This window comes from Cryptomeria japonica, chromosome 2 (assembly GCF_030272615.1).
Source record: "Cryptomeria japonica chromosome 2, Sugi_1.0, whole genome shotgun sequence".
Classification (NCBI taxonomy): domain Eukaryota; kingdom Viridiplantae; phylum Streptophyta; class Pinopsida; order Cupressales; family Cupressaceae; genus Cryptomeria; species Cryptomeria japonica.
Window position 1 is genome coordinate 306624227 of NC_081406.1, and position 22580 is coordinate 306646806.

At 35.1% G+C, this 22580-nt stretch overlaps 1 protein-coding gene across 4 annotated transcripts in view; it reads left to right on the forward strand.

The window, feature by feature from the left end:
• The window catches only part of LOC131075366 (bHLH transcription factor RHL1), a 41389-nt gene extending 20102 nt beyond the window's left edge, over nucleotides 1–21287 (forward strand). For 2 of the 4 annotated variants that reach the window (XR_009113198.2, XR_009113199.2), the window contains exons 5-8: nucleotides 5291–5356; nucleotides 5446–5514; nucleotides 5646–6120; nucleotides 20944–21287. Coding sequence is in view for 2 of the 4 variants with exons in the window: in XM_058012196.2 (XP_057868179.1) it covers nucleotides 5291–5356; nucleotides 5446–5514; nucleotides 5646–6011; nucleotides 20944–20952 (510 nt within the window). In the remaining 2 variants the exon portion in view is untranslated. The remainder of the gene's footprint in view (nucleotides 1–5290; nucleotides 5357–5445; nucleotides 5515–5645; nucleotides 6121–20943) is intronic. The other 2 variants (XM_058012196.2, XM_059216622.1) reach the window with 1 other exon arrangement.
• The last annotated feature ends 1293 nt before the right edge of the window (nucleotides 21288–22580 follow it).

Here is a 22580-nt window from a genome sequence, read left to right on the forward strand (position 1 = left end):
GAATTTCTGGATAATCAGTTGGAATAACCAACAAGAACAACATGACCAAAATGCATGATGACACTACCAAATTGCATGACTGCAGAAGGTCTAAAAACATCAAACAAAATCACATCAATAGAAAACTTACATGGTCATTATGAGATAACACCATCACAATGAAGAATAGAGAAGATAGAATTTCCTTATAATTGATTATAGGGTGCTCAAATCTCATCATTGTCACAAATGGAAGAAAGACAAACATGACTAAAAAACAAGCTATGGTTCGTCTTTCACATCACCAAGCTTACAACAAATACCCAAAGAATGGATTTGGTGCACCCAAACATCTTTCTGAACATACCATGACTGGTTAGTCACAAGAGAGATATGAAAGCTCAATGTGGTCCCACTAGAGATTGACCAAGCATATCCAGTAGCACAAGAACACCTTGAAAGCAACTAAAAGATCACAAGGACATACAAACACCTCAACCAAGATGATGGAAAGGAAAAGTAGATCCTAAGGTACAAGTTTTTTTTAGAAAACGCTGGCAACTACTTCCTAACTTAGGATTGCCCCTTTTACTAGTAGAATTACCCTTGTTCAAAACAATTGGTTTTGAATAGTACACAAGGCTGAAATGAACAATAAGGTTATTCGAGACTCCAACATTGACATTTCAAAGGGGTTTCCAACAATCATGACATGGACCATGTTTCAATGCTAAGAAACATGGACAAGATCCTCAAGACCAAAACAAGTGCATGACTAAGCCAATGTGACACTAAAAGGTCTAATGCTAAACACACCTTAACTCAATTTTTGTGTGGGTAACTAACAGTTTGAATGAATGGATTTCAATATGTTTAAGCATCACATGCAAGGTCTAATAACACCTAGAAGCATATATTCAAATATCAAGATTATTTTACCTCCAATTACATGATTAAGTAACTCTATACATTACATGTATCAAGAAGCATATATTTTAATGTAAACAAGATGACTGCATACATTTCACCAATGCTTTTAATTTCATAATAACAATGCCTTAGTTTATTCAACTATGTTTGGACTAAAATGCCAAAATACAAGATTCCCTATTAGCATAGGTGGTTTCAATATCAACATGTTTTGAAAGAAAATAGATTGCAAAGCATTATTATCATGAGGAGAATTCCAAACTAATATACAATTTCATGAATCTAAGTCATAACAAGATCTGTAAATCACTTTCCAACATGAGTGCACATAAAGCCTAAATGGAATCACAAACCATGACTTACAAATAATGAGATTTTCGTTACAAATCAAAATGCAATCTCAAATCAAATGATAATTAATACAATATTACAAAGCAGTATTCACATTCCAAACATGGAAGGAACACACTCTAATACAATGATGATCTAAATGTATATTTACAACATAATTCAAGTTTACAACTTTCTGAATGTAACAAGATTCGATAATACAAAGCTATGAAGAGCTACAAGATCCTCATGTGAACTCCATGATTCCAGTGTACAATCTCAATGGTGATCAACACTACCCAACCATGTGGGACCTTGAGGTGCACCTTGGTAACGGGAGACACCATGGTTATCAACAACACTCATGCCACACACTCATAGATTGGTCACAATCAAGACCACTCCACACAAAGTTTTCTCAATCACAAGATGGATTACATTAATCCGATCAAATGATGAAGACAAGGCTAGTGTATACACAAGCAAGGTGTTCCCCTCAAATCTCCATGACTCTTAACATCCTCTTTCGTGATGTTGCATGCCCTCTCTCAAATGTGGCATTACACACGTAGATCCAGCCACTCTAGGGCCTAACTTCTGTATCATTCTTACCACATATTCTAAGGAGACTTACTCAATTAGCTAGGAGGGAAACACATAATATACACATGAACACTTCTCCCAAGGAAATAACACTTCATTTCTATGCAAAAAAATCATGTTTCTCCAAAATAATAACATTACAAATGTTTCAAATTCCAAAAAGAAATAATTTAAGGTTTTTTGAGAAATCTTCAATATCTAGGTTCCACCATTGATGAACCTTCAATTAAAAAAAAGGTAAAACTTGACAATTAAAAAATTATAACATACCATTTTGATCTAATTTCTAAGGGGATTACACTTTTTAAGTTACATAAATTTAATGGTAAATTTTCAAGTGTTTAGGAGCAAATCTATGTTTTTTCAAAAAAAGTAGAAAGCTCCCAGTTAAAATTCTTACTGTACTTTTTTGTTCCAAATCTACCCAACATATCCAATATGCATTCATATAATTTTTAGGAAATTTTTGCAAGGGTTTGCTACTGATTTGTGTTTTATCAGAATTTAAAGTAGACAAGCTAAAGAAATTGAATTCCAAACCATAATTCAAACAAACTCATTTGCACAAGGAAACCAACAAGTAATTCCATGCATCAAGATTTCAATTCATTCATTTGATTCCATAAAAAATGCAAATTAATCAATGAGAGAAATCTCTCCAAAGAATGATGACAAATAAGGAAGTTGCAAATCCTCAATCCACAAGCCAAGCCAAGCAATCTTTTCAACCAATTCCTTTCCAATCTTTCAAGCAAGGAAGGGTTTGAAGAAAATGTTCTGCTTTTGTTTTGCTCTCTAATTTTCTTTTTTAAAAAGAAGAGTGCATAATGAAAAGGGAAAAGCTCTTTTTCTTTTCTGCATATAACCAAAACCTAAAACAAAAATGCAAATTAATCAATGAGAGAAATCTCTCCAAAGAATGATGACAAATAAGGAAGTTGCAAATCCTCAATCCACAAGGTAAGCCAAGCAATCTTTTCCACAAATCCAAGTTTTCAATCTTTTCAACCAATTCCTTTCCAATCTTTCAAGCAAGGAAGGGTTTCAAGAAAATGTTCTGCTTTTGTTTTGCTCTCTAATTTTCTTTCTTTAAAAGAAGAGCGCATAATGAAAAGGGAAAAGCTTTTTTTCTTTTCTGCATATAACCAAAACCTAAAACAAAAACCATCTTTTCTTTCTCCCATTCAAACTAGACATTTTAAAAGAGATGATATTTCACAACTTACATTGCAATCCTTTGCCAAAGTCATTTTACTTCGCTAATATAATTATTTTTTGCCTCTAAAATAAACCCAAATCATCACATCATTTCAAAAGCTATTTAATTTTTTTCACACATGGCAACGATAAGCACATGCAAGAATTATGAAGGCATGCAAGGATGAAGACATACTACTGGTCTAACATGTTGGAAATTCCGAATTTTATGTGCTTTGGATAGTGTTTTACTAGTCTCACACTAGTCATGTCCTTTTTTCCTAGATTAAACACCATTGGGGTTATACTTGTGCTTGCACCCCAAATCAAACATTATATGCATTTGCTGAAATATCCCCCTAGCTAGGATATTTGTTCCAGATTTTTACCAAATGATCCACAGAAAATTTAAACAAATATTTGCATGCAATTGTTTTCAATACACCATCAAATTAAACTGAAATTCATTAATTTTCAGACTGAAATAATAGTTCTGAAATTAAATTAAATATTGCACTAAAATCCTCAGTAGAACAGCAGCAAAAATTACCAATCCTAGCCACAACATTTACAGTCGGATTGGACAACCAACAAATAAAACCTGAAGCACAAAGTGAGCCACCTGAATGATAACTCCAACTGACAATGGGTTTCTGTCGACTGCCTCCAAGCTCGAGGGTTTGCGTCCTCAAACCTGCTGAAAACTAGAGCTTCCCAGAAACTCTCCAAAGAAACAATCTCCAAACATATAACCAAGCATACGAAAATGAGCCTCTCAAAGTTATTAAATAGCTCAACCCTGTGACTCTTCGTTTGCCCATTGCGTGTCTCTTGGAATTCCCTTCTATTTATTAAATGACTTTACTTTATAATTCGATGTTGACATTAAAGTCACTTTAATCTGCATCAATAAATAATTCAATAAAGTTGTCTTTTAAATTGTTATGTTTTGACAACTTAAGCTTAATTATTTAAATGGATTTCTTAATGTCCCAAAAAAGGGACATTACATTTGCTCAGTACATAGCTTTAGCTGAAGCACAGTAATATTAGCTAATGTCATATAATTCACATTTGGTAATAACATTTCAATTACTACATCATCATGATAATATGAAAAACAGAGAATTAAATACGATTTAATCGTTTATATTTATCAAACAAGCCTTGAACACATCCTCTAACAAGCATGAAGAAAATGGGGACAAGGCAAGCGTTAACATGGTAGGGCCTTACACTGTATGAATACCCTTGCCTTCTGTCTACATCTTGAGTGCAGTGAAATTTTGTTGGTGTCTTCTAGTATCTTGGGAGCATTTAACCTTTGAATATTTAATAGTTCGCTTAAGAGTGATCTCATATGATCACAATGGATGCAAAAAATAGATGATGTTACAGACCATAAATTCCAACAAAATCAGTTGATAGAATACTTATTGGTGATCTAAACTATTATATGAAATAAGCAGATACAAAATGGAGTGCCATATAAACTGAACATCAAAATATCAATTATGTAAACTTAATATACATATGCTTTCATGTTAGGGCTGAAATATCAATTGGTCTCTATTTTCACATATGCAAATGAAGTTGTTACAGTAGTTTCAGAGAGTTTTAGATGCAGAGGTAATTTGAGGGCTTTACACTGTATGAATAACCTTGCTTTCTGTTGAGTGCAGTGAAATTCGGTTAGCCTCTTCTAGTAGCTTGAGAGCATTTAACCTTTGAATATTTAAATACTTTTCTTAGGGATGATCCCATAACTCACAATTAATGCAAAACTAGATGATTTTACATGCTAGAAATTCCAACAAAACAGTGGATAGAATACCGATGGGTTATCTAAACTAATATGTGAAATAAGCAGATACAAATTGATTGTTATGTAAACTGCACTTTCATACAGAATCTCAATTGTATAGACTCAATATACATATGCTGTCATATAAGGGCCGAAATAAATTGTTACAGTAATCTAAGATGAAGTTTTAGATGTGAAGGTTATCTGCAGAAAAATTAAAATTAATAAAATAACTAGAAAGAGTCATGTTGAATAAATGACTTGAAATGTAGTTTGAAAGTCTATTTTTAGTTTCTGCTTCCTAGCATTATGGTGTCTAACACAACAGACGGAAAAATAAAGAAAGTGGGGCACATGACTTGCCAAGGATATATTATTTTGTTTGTTAAAACTTAAACCAATATTCTCTGTACAGAGCTTCTAAATTCTTGCTTTTTCCTTATGCAGACAGATAAAGCATCTATGCTGGATGAAATAATTGATTATGTCAAATTTCTACAGCTGCAAGTAAAGGTTGTGATTTTAACTGAAAGGTCTTCTAAGCTTGCATCTTGTGGTTGTTGGGCAAGTCCTTGTTTCTAAATTGAAGATGTGTCATGCAGGTTTTGAGCATGAGCAGGTTAGGTGGAGCAGGTGCAGTTGCACCTCTAATTGCTGATGTTCCTACTGAGGTATGTGTTCAAGCATGTTATATATCTCATGCTTGTAGTTATCTTGGTACTTTGAGGAAGTGGTGTGGACTGTTGTACATCAATCTGTTAAATGCTGGTTCAATTAATGTCCTGGTTGATGTTCCCTTCAGGGATCTGGTGGTCTGGGATCAACAGCTTTGGTTCAAGCATGTCAATCACTGCCAGAAGATGGTCTAGCTTTTGAGCACAAAGTTGCAAAGCTCATGGAGTCCAACATGACCAGTGCTATGCAGTATTTGCAAAATAAAGGTCTCTGCTTGATGCCAATTGCACTGGCCAGTGCCATATCAAGTTCAACTGGAAAGCCTCTTCTGGGAGCTGGGCCAACAACTTCTGTGGATGGTACCAATGACAGACAAAGTTCAGGAACACAGCTTACTACATTACCTATCAATAACTGCTCACCACGTGTTGGAATTGGAGCTGGTGGGTTTGGAAGTGATGGCTCTTTAAAGGAAGTGTCAGAAAAGAAAATGGTGAGAGGTGTATTCTCAAGTTTCAACAAATAAGTCAAATTTATCTACATTTGGAATTTAATGAAGTGCACTCCCAACTTAGGAATAAAGAATAGGGAAGACATTCCAGGTAAGACTGAAAAGGCTTGTCTAATTGCAAATTCTTAGCTCAATATGCCTTGGTGATATTACTATGGTTGGTTATTTTTGTTAACTATGGATATTTTGCTTCGTAAAGATATTTCTGACCAGTCACCCATTTCCTTATCTTATGGGAACAACTGTTTAAATGAAAGAACTTATAGCTAAAGTGAATTTCTAATCCTGTAATTTCTTCTGAGTGCTGCAAATAATTTCCATTCCTTAGACTTCAAGTTTAGAACATACAAGTTATCCACCAAAAAAATCTGATCTCACAAGTGCAATGTGAAAAATACATTATCACATGGCATGAGAGAAAACAGGATCATAAGTTCCTCCATAAATGGTCCGATAGTTTCTGAAAAGGCATGGTAGCATGCTGAAAACCCAGAATACATGGAAAATTCAGGGAATCTGGAGAGGTAATTTCCAAAGATATTTGAAATGGAACTACATTTGGAGCTATTGAGTGTGCTTAAAAGTCGGACTCAGCAATAACTCGGCAGGATCAAAATTTCTAAAAATTCGGGTCTTGACAAAAACTTGGGACTCGGTAAAAGCCAAGGGAAAAACTCGGAATATTACTGGACATTTGAAAATACATAATTTTTAATATATTCATCAAAAACACACATATATAGTGAATTTGATAGACACTAGCCTTCCCTTCAATATTGTAGATTTTGCTAAAATTAACTTGGACTAAAACACATCGTTATGTAAATTCATAAACAAAAACAACTTTGGAAGTAAATTAATACGTGCCCCAACCCCTTTCTTTCCCCCCTTCATATTATCTCAAGTATGTGAATGCAGTTATAAATGTGTAGATATTCAAATTTTTAATACTATTGGTAGCTATTTAATTCTTAGTAGATATCTGTAAATAACTAATAGATATCAAATATTGATATCTGCTATTGCTTATCAAATACTCTAAAAGAATATTCCCATCTAGACTTGTGCTGTGCACATCCTCCTCGTCTCCGACAGGGACCCCCCCCACCTTCCTTTTTGCCCTTCTAGCCATGAGAGAGAGAGAGAGAGAGAGAGAGAGAGAGAGAGAGCTCTGGGGTATATGCGTCAGAGAATCAAGTCCAAGCATAACATAGGGTGAGGTCTAAGCGTATGAGAGACTAAGTAAATGAGGAGAGGATAGATTGATATCCTAGTGTCTTTCTAAGTGCCTAGCTTCACACCTCCTAAATTCAGTGTTTTCTATCAAAGGATGACAATAGGCCTTAGTCTTTCCTCTGAGGTTTGTCTCAGGTTTGCTCCCTAGAAGACTCCTGAGAATGCCTCTGGTAACACCAAAGTTCATCCTTCACCTTGCAAAATTTGGTTGAAGCATCAAAATCAGACTAATTGCTGTTTCAAATACTTTTTCATTGCCTAAAGAAACACCTGAATTTGTTAAAGACCTCTTCAAATTTGGCCTTGGCAAAGGGGAAGAGTAAATCAGTCATGTTTTAAAAAGTTCTTCCAATGCCTAGAAGAGGATCAAAGTTTATACCTTTCATAAGAAAATTAGGAGTTTTTGCCTGAGAAAAGTTCGGCATTATCAGAACTTTTTGTCTGAAAACCCCTTGGAAAATGTTGAAAAAAGGACTGAATTTCACCAAAGTCAAGAGGATTTTGGCGTTTTCCTGACTTTTGGCCCTCCAAACCCAAACTTAGGACTGAAGTTCACTCTATCGCAGCAATTTCGGTGTTTTCTAAACTGTTTGGCCTGAAAAGTAATACAGATGCAAAAGCATATGGATTTCAAAGAATCGATGTTGTTCAATTAATCAAGGAGACAAAGCTCCTTTAAATAGAGTTACAAAGATGATGTTTCTAAAAGAAACAATCATTAACTAGAGGCGAAATTAGAAACAACTTAAATGACCATTAATAACACAAAGAAAAAGATATTATTCTAATACCCTCCCTTAATGGTCATCGTTCTAACTACCAAGAGAAATAACAGAGAAGGTTGCCCCCTTCTTCTCAGAACATGCTGCAACAAAAGACAAGAGCCTGCCACTAACTCTGCCACTTGAGATGAGTCTGCCACCAACCCTCTCAGAAATTACAGAACTTTTGGAGATACAACAACACCAACCGTCCAACCTGATGTTGGAGAACTGTTCCTCTCTGTAACTAGAAACTGTAGAACTTCTGGAGATACCCAAAACAACACCAACCGTCCAACTTGATGTTGGAGAACTGTCCCTCCCTGTAACCAGAGACACACCAAGAACAACTGTCACGATTTTGAGGAAAAAATCGGCAAATCCTCCAAACTATTGCAGATGAGCAAGATGCCCGAAAATAGACTGCAAATAAGAGACTAGTGCAAATGTTCGCATGACAACTCTAGGTGCGACGAAAAACAAACTGCAGCAAAGTACAATTTTTGAGGAAAAAATCATAAACCCTCATGATTTTTTTTTTACAGGGACAAAAAATATTTTAAAACCCACAGATAATTTTTTAGGACAAAATTATTAAAACCCACAGATTTTTTCAAGGGAAAAAATATTAAAACCCATCAAAATTTTTTTTAGGTAAAAAAAAATTAAAAATTGAAACAAACATCGATGCCCATAAGCCATCTTCACGCTTTTCGAGGCACGAAAAATGAGGTACTGAGAAGATGCTAAGTGCACAAAACCTGACTGCCTTCCAACATCAAGTTGGTCAATGACACCATCTTGCACGTTTCCCAATGCACGAAAAATGAAAAACTAAGAGGCGTTGGCACGGAATTCAAAAAATTCGAATCCCAATGCAAAAACAGAGGCATATGCAGGTACAAACTTCAAAACATGAAGTACGGCGGGCACAAATTTCAAGAAAAAAATTCCGGCTGACCCAGAAAAATCTGAAGACAACCCAGAAATCCTTGCGAAAAACCCAAAACGAATCTGCCGTCAGAATTTGGATCTGCTGGCTCGAAAATCAAGGCACAAAAATTGAGGCACCCAAAAAATTTTGACGACGACCCAATTGAGATCTCAAAAAACCCACCAAGAATCTGCAATCGAAAAAAAATTCGACTTGATCTGAAGGAAAAAAACCCTAGTCGAAAATGCAGATTTTTGTCCAAAAAATGGCTGAAAAAATTTGCAAGTGGGAAAAAATCACGTCGCGTGGTCGTGCGAAATGCAGGAGAGACAGGTCGCGGGAGAGGGCAGAAAATAGCTAGAAAATAGCTGAAAACCCTAGTAGTGCAGCCAAAACGAGCTGCCAAAGTAGCAATTTCGAATAAACAAAGAAATTTTTCAAAAAAAAAAACTGTTAAAAATTCGTGAAGAATTTTTAATTGAAAAATTATTTCGAAAATAACCAAGGCTCTGATACCATAATACAGATGCAAAAGCATATGGATTTCAAAGAATCGATGTTGTTCAATTAATCAAGGAGACAAAGCTCCTTTAAATAGAGTTACAAAGATGATGTTTCTAAAAGAAACAATCATTAACTAGAGGCGAAATTAGAAACAACTTAAATGACCATTAATAACACAAAGAGAAAGATATTATTCTAATAAAAAGTCCAAAGTTTAGGCCAGACTATAGGCTGAGGTCATGTGTTTGCAGTGAAGGGAGATGAATTTCAGTCATTTTATGCCACCAGGTTTCAGTGGGCATTAAGGACCCTTCATGAACATAAACCAAGGGTTGCAACATCAGTTTAGGAGGATATAGGCCAAGGCAATGAAAGAGGAACAAGGTGTAGAGCTGAATCAAGACCAAGTTTTGGTGTTAGCTAAAAGCACAACCTCATTCCACAAGCCAAGCCAAAGTTCATGCTTTTCCTAAGCTAAGTTCGAACTTTTTGGACCATTGGCATTCCAAAACACTTGCCAACACCAAACTTAACACCAAAATTGATCAAAACTTGAGAAAAGTTCGGTGTTTTCAAAAATTTTTGCTTGAAAATATATGTGTGTGTGTATTTATATGTATATATATTTATATTTATATTCATACACACACACACACACACGTACATGATATATAATATGTACATATATATACATATATATGTCTTGAAGTTTTTATTGAATTTCACCAAAGTGTAGCAAAGTTCGGAGTTTGCAGAATGTTTGGTTTGAAAACTCCATGGAAAAGATTGTACTTTATACCGAAACTCATGTATGTCTTTCAAACTTTGGTGTTTATAAAAAAGGTGAGAGTAAAACACTATTTCAATGACCTTTCCTAGGTCGAGATTTGGGTCGAACTTTCATAGTTGTGCCAACATTTGGTGACGTTCTTAGCAATCCCTCAAATGTCAAGGTCCATGTCCAAGTATGCGTCTCAAAGTTGGGTTTTGCAGTCACAAAAGTGAGATTGAGGGCATCAAAGGTCTTTCCTAGAGCAACTAACATTCCAAGACTAGTGATGATTGAAGCTCAAAGTCTGGGATAGTCTGTATTCCCAAGGTGCTTCTCTCATTCATCCCAAGCCTATGAAGTTCATCACTTCCTCCAAGCCAAGAGACCCTTGTAGGCACGATGGTAGAGTAGTGTTCAAATCCTTCAGGGGATGAGTAAGAAGTGGGTGGGGGCAGAGGATGGAATGTGGTGATAAGAATGACTAGCTAAACAAAATGATGATTGATCTTTGACCTGTGTGTTCATGCAGGATGGGGGACACAAAGGAGGTCATATGGGGGGATGAAGAACACAATTAGATGCTTTGCAACATTACCCTCCAGAGGATTCCCAAGATAAAGCTAGAGGATGATTTCCATGCTAGCACCTTGAAGTTGTTAGCAGGCAGAGCCAAGGACAAAGAAAGAAGGGTTGGATGAGCAGGGTTCCCTACCACCATCAGCATGGCAAAAAGTTGGAAGCCAAGGCGTGAGATTGAAGGAAGATAGAGTAGTGTGTTGATTGGTGCTGTTTCTAGAATTCTGAAAGGCATTGATAGGATGCATAAAATGTTATAGGACATGCAAAAACAAAAAATGAACAAGTTGGAGATAATAGAAAATGAATTTATTGTAAAAGCAATTGCTTTATTGTAAGATGACTACTTGTGGGCCCAATTTAATGCAATTCAAAAAGGGGCCACAAGTTAGTTATTTCCCAACTATCAAATTCACCTTTTTGTGCCTTGAGCCTCATGCATTTTTGTCTTCTAGTAGGATTAATTGGAAATAGTTGAAGGTAGCTAAGAAGGTGGTTGATGGTTGTTGAGATCATTAACCAAAGTGCTGTTAGGACTTCTAGAAGACAGATCAGAGCCTTTGGATGGATGAAATCATATCCATTGATTTAGAATTTAAAACGTATAAAAGGCCAGTGCCTCTCTCATTGTAAGGGGTTAGAAGGTTAGAATTTTAGGGTTAGATAGTTAGAATTTTAGAAGTAGAATAGAGTAGGATTGTTGGACAAAGATTGTTGTAATGGCAGTTTGAGCAGAGGAATAAAGCATTGAAATATGGTGTTTTGCCATTTGCCCTAACTTGTTTGCATGGTTTCTCTCCATCTAGTTAATTAAAGTTTAGTGATCTTAATGGTGAAATGTGAGGGTATTTGATTAGATTTCAGGTTCATACCATTGGAGGCTTGCTGATTGTAAGTCTTTGTACATGGTTAGTCTGAACCCATTGTTTCTCTTAGTTCAAATGTGAGTGTTTGTTTTGGATTGCGCTAGAATTTGGGTATCCAAATGAATGTTTGTGGTCTGAAAATCTTTCATCCCCTTTGGAGCTTGCACTATTCTTGTATAGTTGTGAGTTTGTCTCTGGCTAAGAAGGAACTAGTTTATTCGAAATCTGTCTACCTACAACACCAACTGTTACTATCATTGTCCCTAGGACCTCTAAACACTATCTCTTTGCTATTTATTTTCCCCAGTTCAAGAATCAAAGCATCGATAGATTGCTATACCAGATGCAGGCCAGCTTGTCAAATGCATAAGTCCCCTCATGTTTACCGGCAAAATACATCAACTACTGAGTTATCCTATAAGCAAGTCAAGACCTGACAGTTGGAACGTTGAGGTTATCTCTTATGATCAGCCCGAACAACATTAGAGATCTCCTTATTCAAGAGAGGATAGGATACACTCAATATTCTATTCTGCATTGAATGAAAGTGCAAGCTTTCACCATCAACAAGACTCTTAGGAAAACATTGAAAAGAAAAAGAAAGAAATGTAGTGTCAGTGATCAGAAGCAGCAAGCCGAGAGAGGAATAAATACCAAAGATAAAATGTCCATATTAAAGATGAATATTAGAATGGTTTGATTTTGAGTTATACATTTGAAGATATTATTGTGGAGAGATTGAAATGGAGGGGATTTTATCTACATATATAATACAAATTACAATAAAGATCAACTTTTATTCATCTGAAAGATTGGATGAGCAGGAATCTACAGTCGTGTTGCTGCTGTGCCCTCCATTGCCTAGTTTTTTTTTTCTCTGAAAACAGGTGAGACTGAGAACCCTTTGAAAAAATTGTGTTTTGTAATAAATCGCTTTTTTATTGGGTTTGGATGGGTTTTTGACGAATCTAGGGCAAAAATGTTAAGTTTTGTGATCAGACTGAAGAATATAGTTTACTTTAATTTTATCAGAAGAGTATACAGTTTGTACTGTATTACTATTCTAACTTCCCACGAATGTGACATAACAGCAAGCGGATAATAGTCAATGTTCACTTTCCCTTGAAAGTATACCACTGATGATGAGTGTTGTTCAATCTGCCATGGATATATGCTCAGATAATTATAGTAGTTTTATCTGATTAATTTATCCTTTGGTGTATTATAGTCTAACTCTTATCATAGCCGTATTCACTGTTTCTATCATCATCGACTTGACCTCTTCAAAATGAAAACTGTATCATATTGATATATGATATTAAACGACTTCCTGAGAAGTCGCGACTCTTTACTCCAAGAGTCCCGGTGGTTTCTTTCAAACCGATTCACTAATAATCGTTTAAGACTTAACTAATACACAACCCAATCGATTACCAATCAAATCGGTGATAGCAATTATGATGTTGACTGATTATAATAAAATATCGATCGTAAGTTTATGATCGGATATATACATGTGTCTACAGTAAACTGTTTGGCAGCAATTGGCAAATAGAATAAGTAAATTTCTGAGCATATATGATGGACGGGTTTCATTATATGCAACACACATAGTGTAGACGGGTATCATTAATCTAAATGTTGAAGGCCGAAAGGCCAATTGAACATTTAGATTGGCTCTGTCGGTTATGCTAAGGATACCGATCAGAGCTATCATCATTAACAAAAAAATCGTACAGTTTTGTCATTTTTTCTTAAAAATTGCCATGCACTTCACTCAAAACTCAGCGTTGAATTATTTGGCAAGTAATTCGCTGCCATTAGTGATGCATGATTACTCATTAGTGATGCATGATTACTCAGAGTTTTTCACCACTGTTTAAAACATAGTAGCATTATAGTGATTAACCCTCAGTAATCACAATCCTAAGTTGCAGGGTTCGCCAGGTTCAGGGCTTGGTATTGGTCCGGTTCGTTTTGGGTTCGGGTCCTGGTCCGGTTCGCCTTTGGGTTCGGCCAGGGTTCGTACCTGGGCAAGCTGGTTCGTCCAGGGCGAACTTGGACACCTAGGTGCCCAAATTTACAAAAAAATTATAGCAATGAGTTCAGACTTGCAGATTTGTGTGATTGTTTTGCAAGTTATCATGCAGGTTTAAGACTTAAATTGTTAAGAACAACAGCAAACAATCGATAGATTTATTCAATTTTTTTATGTCTGAAGCAAAATAAAACAGAGCAGCAAACAATTGAGTTCCAACCTTAGTTGTTAACCTTAAACAATGTACTAGAGCAATGCTCAATCACAACAGCAAAATACATCATGCATTAGCTCATTCTGATTTACAATCCTTAGCTTATGAAAAGCAACAAAAATATTCAGTTTCTTGAGCTCACTTTCTTGAATGCTCATTCTTCTTCTTCATCATCATCTTCAATGGCATTAGTCGTTTTCATGAAACTTTTGCTGTTATTCCTGACTGTTATTGCATTTATGCTTGACTGCTATTGCATTTATTCTGGACTGCTATTTCAAGAAGAAGAAGAATCCATTAGATGATTTAAACTTAGTATAAAGTTCCAATTGTTGCAAGTTGAATTTTGAAACAATGATACTTGAACTTGATATTTATCATTTTAATATTTTGATGTTGAACTTGAAGTATATGATGCTATGATTACAAGTTTATGGTGTTTTTGTTGTTTATATGATATTATGTTGCATTCTAATTTTAATTCACGCTTATAGGCTGCATATATATATATATATATATTTATGTTTTACATGTTTTTGTACTAACGAACCCAAACCCCATTTCAAAATTTTGCCGTACAGGCGAACTGGTTCTTCAAACCCAAACTTGAACCCGAATATGAACCGGCAACTTGGTCACAACCTACAACATTTGCTGTGTTGTTTCCTGAATATAGAAATAAAATAATTTCATATAGCTCAAACAAAGCATTTGAGCACACTGCTAGTAATACTTACCTCCTAAGAGCATTAACATTTAGATAACAACTTAGAAATTCCTTCTAAGTTGTACTTGGAACAGTTGAAGACCAAGAGTCACCACTTAGAATTCCTCCTTAGATGTCACTTCAATGATTTGAACTTGGTGTCACAATGAGAGTGCAATGCTTTAACCACTGCACACACACACACACTCCTAGTCCTAAAACATGGCCTACTATTTTAGGGGCAACTCTATTGTTTTTCACTTAACTACTTAAACCCTCATTTTGACTTAAAATTAACTTCTAAAAGAAATCTAATCAAAGTACAAAATAAAAGTACCCTGACCCTAACCCTAACCCTATACCAAAAGTGCTATATCTGCCATTGCTCTGTATTTTTTTTTCTCGAAGTTAATTTTAAGTCATAATGAGGGTTTAAGTAGTTAAGTAGAAAACCATAGAGTTGACCCTAAAGTAGTAGGCCATGCTTCATGGTAGAACATACTACATATTATTTTAGTACTAGTCATATGCTTAATACATAAACCCTCTTAGGTGAAAGTAAAATGAAATTTGTAGAAGTTTTATACAAATTTTTTATAATTATTTTTTCTTATAATGTATAATGTTTGTTTTTTATCTATACATGTTACACTATATTTAATGTAAATAACAAAATTTGTTTTTATCGTTGTTTTTATAATTATTATATTGTCATGTACTGCCGAAGTTTTTGCTCATTTCTTTTTGTTTTAAATGTGAGGAATTGAATTTCATTTGCACTTTTACAATTGTATCTATACCATGTAAATGGAATTCTGCTATGGCTCAAAGTATTATTGAAGAATAGAAAAGTATTTGAGGCTAGGATAAAAACTGTTATTGCTTTATGTGAGTCAACCTCATGCATGCTCCTAGCTGCTAGTGAACAAAAAACACAGAATGCAATGGCTGAATGCTGAATGAATTAATTAACTTACAATAGGGAGATACACTATGATCCACAAGTTTCCAGGACATAGGGACACGTTTTGGGAACAGGATTTTTTGAGGCCATTTTTGGTGACGGCAGGGGATGGCAATAGAAAAATATAGGAAAATTTCAAATATTCATTTGGGATTTTTGTGTATAATTCATTTGAAGCATCTCTCCAAAATGCCTATTGTTGTTGGCTGTATATCTCAGACATTTGAGCCTTCTTGCCTTTTCTGTTGGGTTTAGTTACTTATAGCTCTTAATGTCTTTTACAGCTGTTAGATTTCCTTTCCATCTTATATAAGATTTTTATCCATAAACTTATGTGTATTGATTGCACCTTGACAAAAGAAATGGGAAATAAATTAGTTTGCAATGGCTGTTAAAGGGTGAAGGCATTTTCCATGCAGTTCCAAGAGCCCTTTTGGTGGAGTAAAAGGGAGATACAAACACAGAATAGTCAAGACCTTATTTGGAGAGTGTAGAAAGAACAAGTTGGTCATTCTTTTTCTCTATTCTACGTTCTTTCAAATGCAACCTTAGTGATTTGAATTTGGTGAATAAGTACTCTAGGGTGTCAAAAGAACTGTGACTCAAACTGATGAGCTCATTCTCCAATTCATGACCTCCCATTTCACTTACCTTCCCAAAGAGTTTTTCTAATGCAAGCCAAACTTCATTGGGTGCTTTCGAGGACTCTACATGAAAGAAAGTTCAGAAGATACATTCAGATAGAAATCCAACTATTAAACCATTTTCCTTTAGCTTCCTCAGCAACAGGTTCTTTCTCAATGCCCATTGTTACCCTATACAACCCTTTGTTCTTCAGCACAAGTTGAACTTGTAGTTTCTAGTCATGATAGTTAAAGGGTGTTGAAGTCATGATGGATTGATTCGAGTCAACGCTAGAAGTAAATTGTTGCAGAAGAAAAGAAGTGCAAAAATGTAAAAAATAAAGGAAATCATGCAGAATTGCACAAAACATGACACAAGAACACTCCCCTTGATTGAATTTGAGATCTCTGATTTTGGCACTTCATAATTTTAGTGCACATATGCATAAAAAAAATTCAAAGCTTGCCTTTTAATAGCAGGTTGAACGCCTCTTGATGTCTTAATTTTGATGGGCGTTTACATGTGAAGACAAAGTGTCACATATAAAGATTAACTCGTTACTCACTGATATGCCACTAGTTTACGCAAGTTTTGCATGGGTTCTTGCACCTTGCCTTTTACCAATAAATACCTAATGGTTGCTGCGCTGTAGCTGGTTTCAAGTCTTGCCTCTATATGGCACCTATCGACCTGCAAAACTGCATAAAATCGACTTGTGGCTTGTTGATGGTTTGAAGGCCTTCAAAATATATAAACTCACACCTCCTGGTTTGTTAAATTGCTTAGAAAAACATCAACCTTATATGCTATTTCCAACGGTTAGAATGAATGCAGAGCGGCCTGCAACAATAGATCCACGCCCTCAAACACCAGATTGTGCCTTTATACACCAGATCATGCCTTTTAATTACCAGTTCAGGTATCTTCATGTCTTGTGATCTACAAGTTGCACAATATAAGGGTTTCCAGCCTATAACAAACTTGCATCCTTTAGTTCACATGTCCTTTACTCACAATAAATGTGATGAAATCACTGGTTTGAATGTCTATTCTCTTGGCTTTGTTGCTGTTTTCTCTTCTATGATCGTGAGTTTGCATGCTTTTCGCATCCTAGCACAGATTGATGCTTTATTTGAAGCTTGTCAATGCACAGAGATATAAACACTGCCCCAAAATAGATCATCATGGACCTCAGAGATGATATGACTTCAATGCCACCAATGATGCAAGTTGATTCACGATTTCTGCACAAGGCTTGGCAGGACAAAACACGATGACTAGAATATGGACCCGTGTACAGAGCAAAGATTCGCATGCATATAGTGTTTTAAAAAAAAAACTAGAGTAATACCGAGCCAGCAAATGAAATCCAATCTCTCTCTAATACCATGTGAGAATCTGCAAGATCAATTGGATCAATGTCTGTACTGATTTGAGCTATGTGAATCAAGCTCACACATGCTGCTAGCTGCAAGTAAACAAAAAACACAGAATGCAATGTCTGAATGCTGAATGAATGAACTCACAATTGGCAGATACATATAGAGAACCAGCCAGCTAAATTTATTGGACCCTAAGAATAGGCATTTAACCACTAAATTAAGACTAGGCTGAAAAATGGCACGTGGCCAAGAACAGTCCACCCCTAAGCAAGCTTAATGCTACACTAACACTTATCCATGTACCATTATTGTACTGCATATATTGTGCCTCTGAAAAATCTTTCCTTATCATACGCGTATATACATGTCATGGGACATCTTTTCATATGAAAAATTTACAGCCAAAACATGAATTTATAATTCTTTAGTATCTCCCAACTGCAACAAATCTTTTCACACAAACAACATGAAATGAAACAGATTCATATATTCACACACAAATAGCACTGTAATTTCTGTAAAGGCTTGATGAATGTGTGAATCTTTAGGCGCTCTGTGATGTCCCCAAACTGAACCTCACCGAATGTTGTTGATATTAAGAAAGCTCCTTGTATTATCTTTATAAATGATACACCACATGTATATGTCATTACAAAGACCAATAGTTGCCAGTCAAGAACATGGGAGATATCTAATATATGCCAGCTAAGGCATAGGAGATAATGTTGAGATTGATAGCTAAATAGCACTATTCATTTACTGTCACTATTAAAGTGGAGTAAACCGTGATTATATAGAATTGATTCTCTTGATGTATGATACAAACCATGAATAGGTTAAAAAGGATTATTACATGCCTTGTCCTTGTGGGATGACATTCCATGGGTAGCAGTAACCTCTATGAACAATAACAAAACACAAGTATCGACTTAGTAATACCGATGTCGATCTAAGTGGGCAGTGTTTGGAATATGTAGATAACAGCGATGAAGTCATAAAGACTTAAGAAAAAAAAGATAGTCATTGATATTATTAGTCAGCGCTTATGGTCCGGTAAGCATTGACGATTAGAAGGATAAATAATGAACAATATAAGGATCAGCAGGTGATTCATGAGATGGTCATTGGACGGGCGACACTGAGGAAGACATAACTCTGGGGTGCAAGGAGTTACGCATACAATCTTCTTGGTCAAGACAATGGTGGAGAATGTATCAGATCATCCACAGCTAATGAAAGCACTAATTAGTACTCTTCGCTGCATCAAATGAAAGGACGATGATTTGCATTAAAAACGCATTGGAGATATTGTTTCGGCAAATTTGCCCAACAGCGATGACTAAAGGTAGACTAATACCATGATCGATTATGTAAGGTGCGATTAAGCACAAGTAACCAATGCCCGTGAAATAACAAATATTTATGGAAGACTTGTTAAAAAGTGATCAAGCAATGGGTATAGGAATGTAAGCATAACTTACCGCAACCTAACAAGATTATTATACAGCGATCATACTTGAAGGGTATCAAATGCAATCGGTGCTAGCAACGAATAATCATGGGGAAGTATGATTAGAATAAATAACTAATATCCATATATGAATACGAATTAGGCACTTATGAAGAGACGCGATTAAGGGAGGAGGGTACAATGCTTCACCATCACACCCTCTTGTCGCATATTAAGAGACTTCATATCGTTCCCAATGGGGGTGCCGGGGAGGATTACTATTCATCGTTATGGATCAGAATAAATAGATAGTAATAGACAAGAAGGCAGCGACCTCATGGTCTAGATTCACCAATGTAGTAATACATGAAGATAAGGGACAGCAATGGGAATTTAGAAGCCGTGTTTTCATTAAGGAGCAACATCAGCATAGATAAGAGTGCAAGATTGTAAAAGATGATAAGACAACAAACATCCACCAGCTATTACCTCTTACCTACAGAGGTAATGATTAATATTAGCAATTGCAAGAGGTGCGATAATTGGTTGATATAAAGGCCCAATACATGATCGGAGTTTATTGATCTTTGACAACGATCCCAGGGAAAGTTATTAAGTGAATCAAAATAAGTCTATCTTCTGAACTATTTTTTTAAAATTTTTTAAATTAAATATCATAATGAAGTGTTTTCAGTTTGGGTGAATTTTATATTACAGTTCTCACTTTAAGTCTGAATGGTTGTCTCAGGATTAAATTAAGGAAAAATCCCAAATGGGGACATTACACTCTTAAAGAGTTTCCTCTCAGCTTGATTTCTCTTGAAACTCACTCCGACCAATAATCAAGATTATGGCTTTGCAAGTTTCAAAAGAATGGGGGGAAAGGTATGGACGAAGCAGAAAATAACATGTAAACTTGCTGCCCAAATGACACTGAAACTTGGCTTTCTCCTTCCTGTTATCAAACCTTCACATTCGCTTCCGATGGTGCTTTAGAGCAAATATGGAGCTTGCTACCAATAGTAGGCCCCTGTAAAACAAAATCACTGCACAAGGCCTGGATTGGCATCAGCTCTACCTATTTTGACATCTCAAAACTTTATTTTAAGTTCAAATTAAGCTCAGTGATAGATATTTTAATGGTCTTGAATATTATAAGTGCTAAGTTGTATATTACAAATCACAGAACTTATACGACTAGACAACAATGGCTAAATGATATTAGCAATAAAAGAATTAGTATTTAAATTGCTAGATTCATGCAAGAGTTTAATTTGCATGAAGGACAAGTGGCACACACATGGGTTGCATGGAGGACAACTGGCAGGCTTCCTATTTCTAGCTTGTCAGTCTTCAGTTTGGCTTTCCTTTGGGCCTTTTGATTTTCTGTTTGTTGTGTTTAATTTAACTTGAATAATTGATTATAATATTTACATCAAGCAAAGAGCTTTACCATATTTGCATTGTATAAATTATGCCCTTCCAGCTTTAACCCACCTAAGCCAAATGTGCAATCATCGAGAACTTCTTCTAATTCCATTACAGGTTAACTAGATCAAATTCTCCTTGCACGATGTTTGCAAATACGTAAATGGCATTATTGCATTTCCAATAGGATACATAATGATTGATTTTACAAGCAAAAAAGAGCTCATTTTGAAACACAAATATTCACATGGGCCATGGATTTACAGTTGTATCTTCGGTTGTTTTTAGATTTATCAATACTTACCAATACTTTATTTTGTACTATATTGTTTGCAAAGTGGGAAGTTTGATTGAACAAGATTGCTATGCCCTCGGAATTTGTTTATAAATTTCAATGTATTATTGTTAGATTCCTGTTATAAGGAGTTGGCTTGATTGAATACTATTGTTGTTATGCAGCTTCGTTGATGTCGAGTTCAACAGGAGCGTTGCAACTTACAATAGATTGAAAGTAATCTAGTAGGCACATGATATGGAAAGAATGTAGGTTCAAAGCATCTGACAAAGCTTACCTTGTAATGATCTGGTCATTTTACATTACAGTGATAAAAAAATTAGACCTAGCTATCAACAATATGCTGGGCATTACGATAATATTTATGTCTCATAAATAACACAATCTTTGACACTTTCTAACAGAAAATACTGGCAAGGAACTGTCATGGTTGTGACATGGCAGTGAGCCCTTTTCTTTTTGTTTTTTGATTTTGGGCTATATTAATTCACTATAAATCGTTTTTTGACTGTTGGGTAAATATATTGGACTGAATACTAGAATATAGAAAATAAGTGGGCGTCTTGTTGGGTTTTTGTGGGATTAAATAAGGACATTCTCTCCAAGGAAGGTCACAATTTCTAGGAGTTGCATTTTTCTTTTTGGGCTTTGAACTTTTACCTATATATATACGGAATTGGTTTAAAAATGAATTGCACTTGAACAAAAAGAAGTGACAAACATGGGATCAGTAATGGCATTCTTCCCCAAGGCTAAATTTGTTTCTTGAAATTTTGGGAGTTTGTTTAAAAATGAATACTAAATTTGTTTCTTGAATGCTTTGGGAATTGGTTTAGAAATTGGTTTAGAAATGAATGCTAATTTTGTTTCTTGAATGTTTTGGGAATTGGTTAAAAATTGAATTGTAAAATTGTTTCTTTAATAGTTTGGGATTTGGTTAAAAAATGTATTGCACTTGAAAAGTAGAAGTGATAAACCTGAAAATTAATCAGAATGACAATTTCTTCCAAAAGCATAACAGTAAGATAAACTCGATATTATTACGTAGTTGAACTTTTACATGGTACTAATTATGAGCATGTATGCAGGGGTTCAACTCTAGTTACATCAAGATGAATCAACTAAATTTTTTGAAGGTAATTGTATGTTTTACTTTGAAGACTTGGACTTCAAATGAAACAAGAAAAACTCTAATTTCACATATTGAACTCCTTGCTTTTGTAATTTTGTTTTATACGGAAAATCAAATGATTAATTTAAAAAAACATAGATATGATAAATGATTAACATGCCGGTTTTATTATTTTTAAGGATCACTAAATTTGATGGCTATATTTGTTTAATAACACTCATTTTCCTCTTAATGAATTGAAGTTGGAAATGCTTAATGTTTGTTTGGTGATGATATATTAGATGACGAGTAAGGTGGATGGTGTAATATTTTGTTTATTAAAGCTTACCAAGGATATTATGAATGGTTAATTATTTTAGTTAGGGCGTTTATAATAGTGTTCACTTTGAGTTGAAGTATACAAGTGTTCAATACTTAGATTGATGATAGTTAATTGTGACCTTTGTTGAGTCAAAGTTGCAACTTATTCTTATTGAATTAATTGCTCCACTAATTGTTATATTAATTCTTGACATATTAGTTAGATGAGTAAACTTACCTCTTGATTGGGTCGTTAAAAATTAAATGTAAAACTTACCTCATGATTGAGTCGTTAAAAATTAAATGTATGATCTATTAATCATGTTATCTCTTTGATTCATGTTCAAAAGGCTTAAATACTTGTAAACA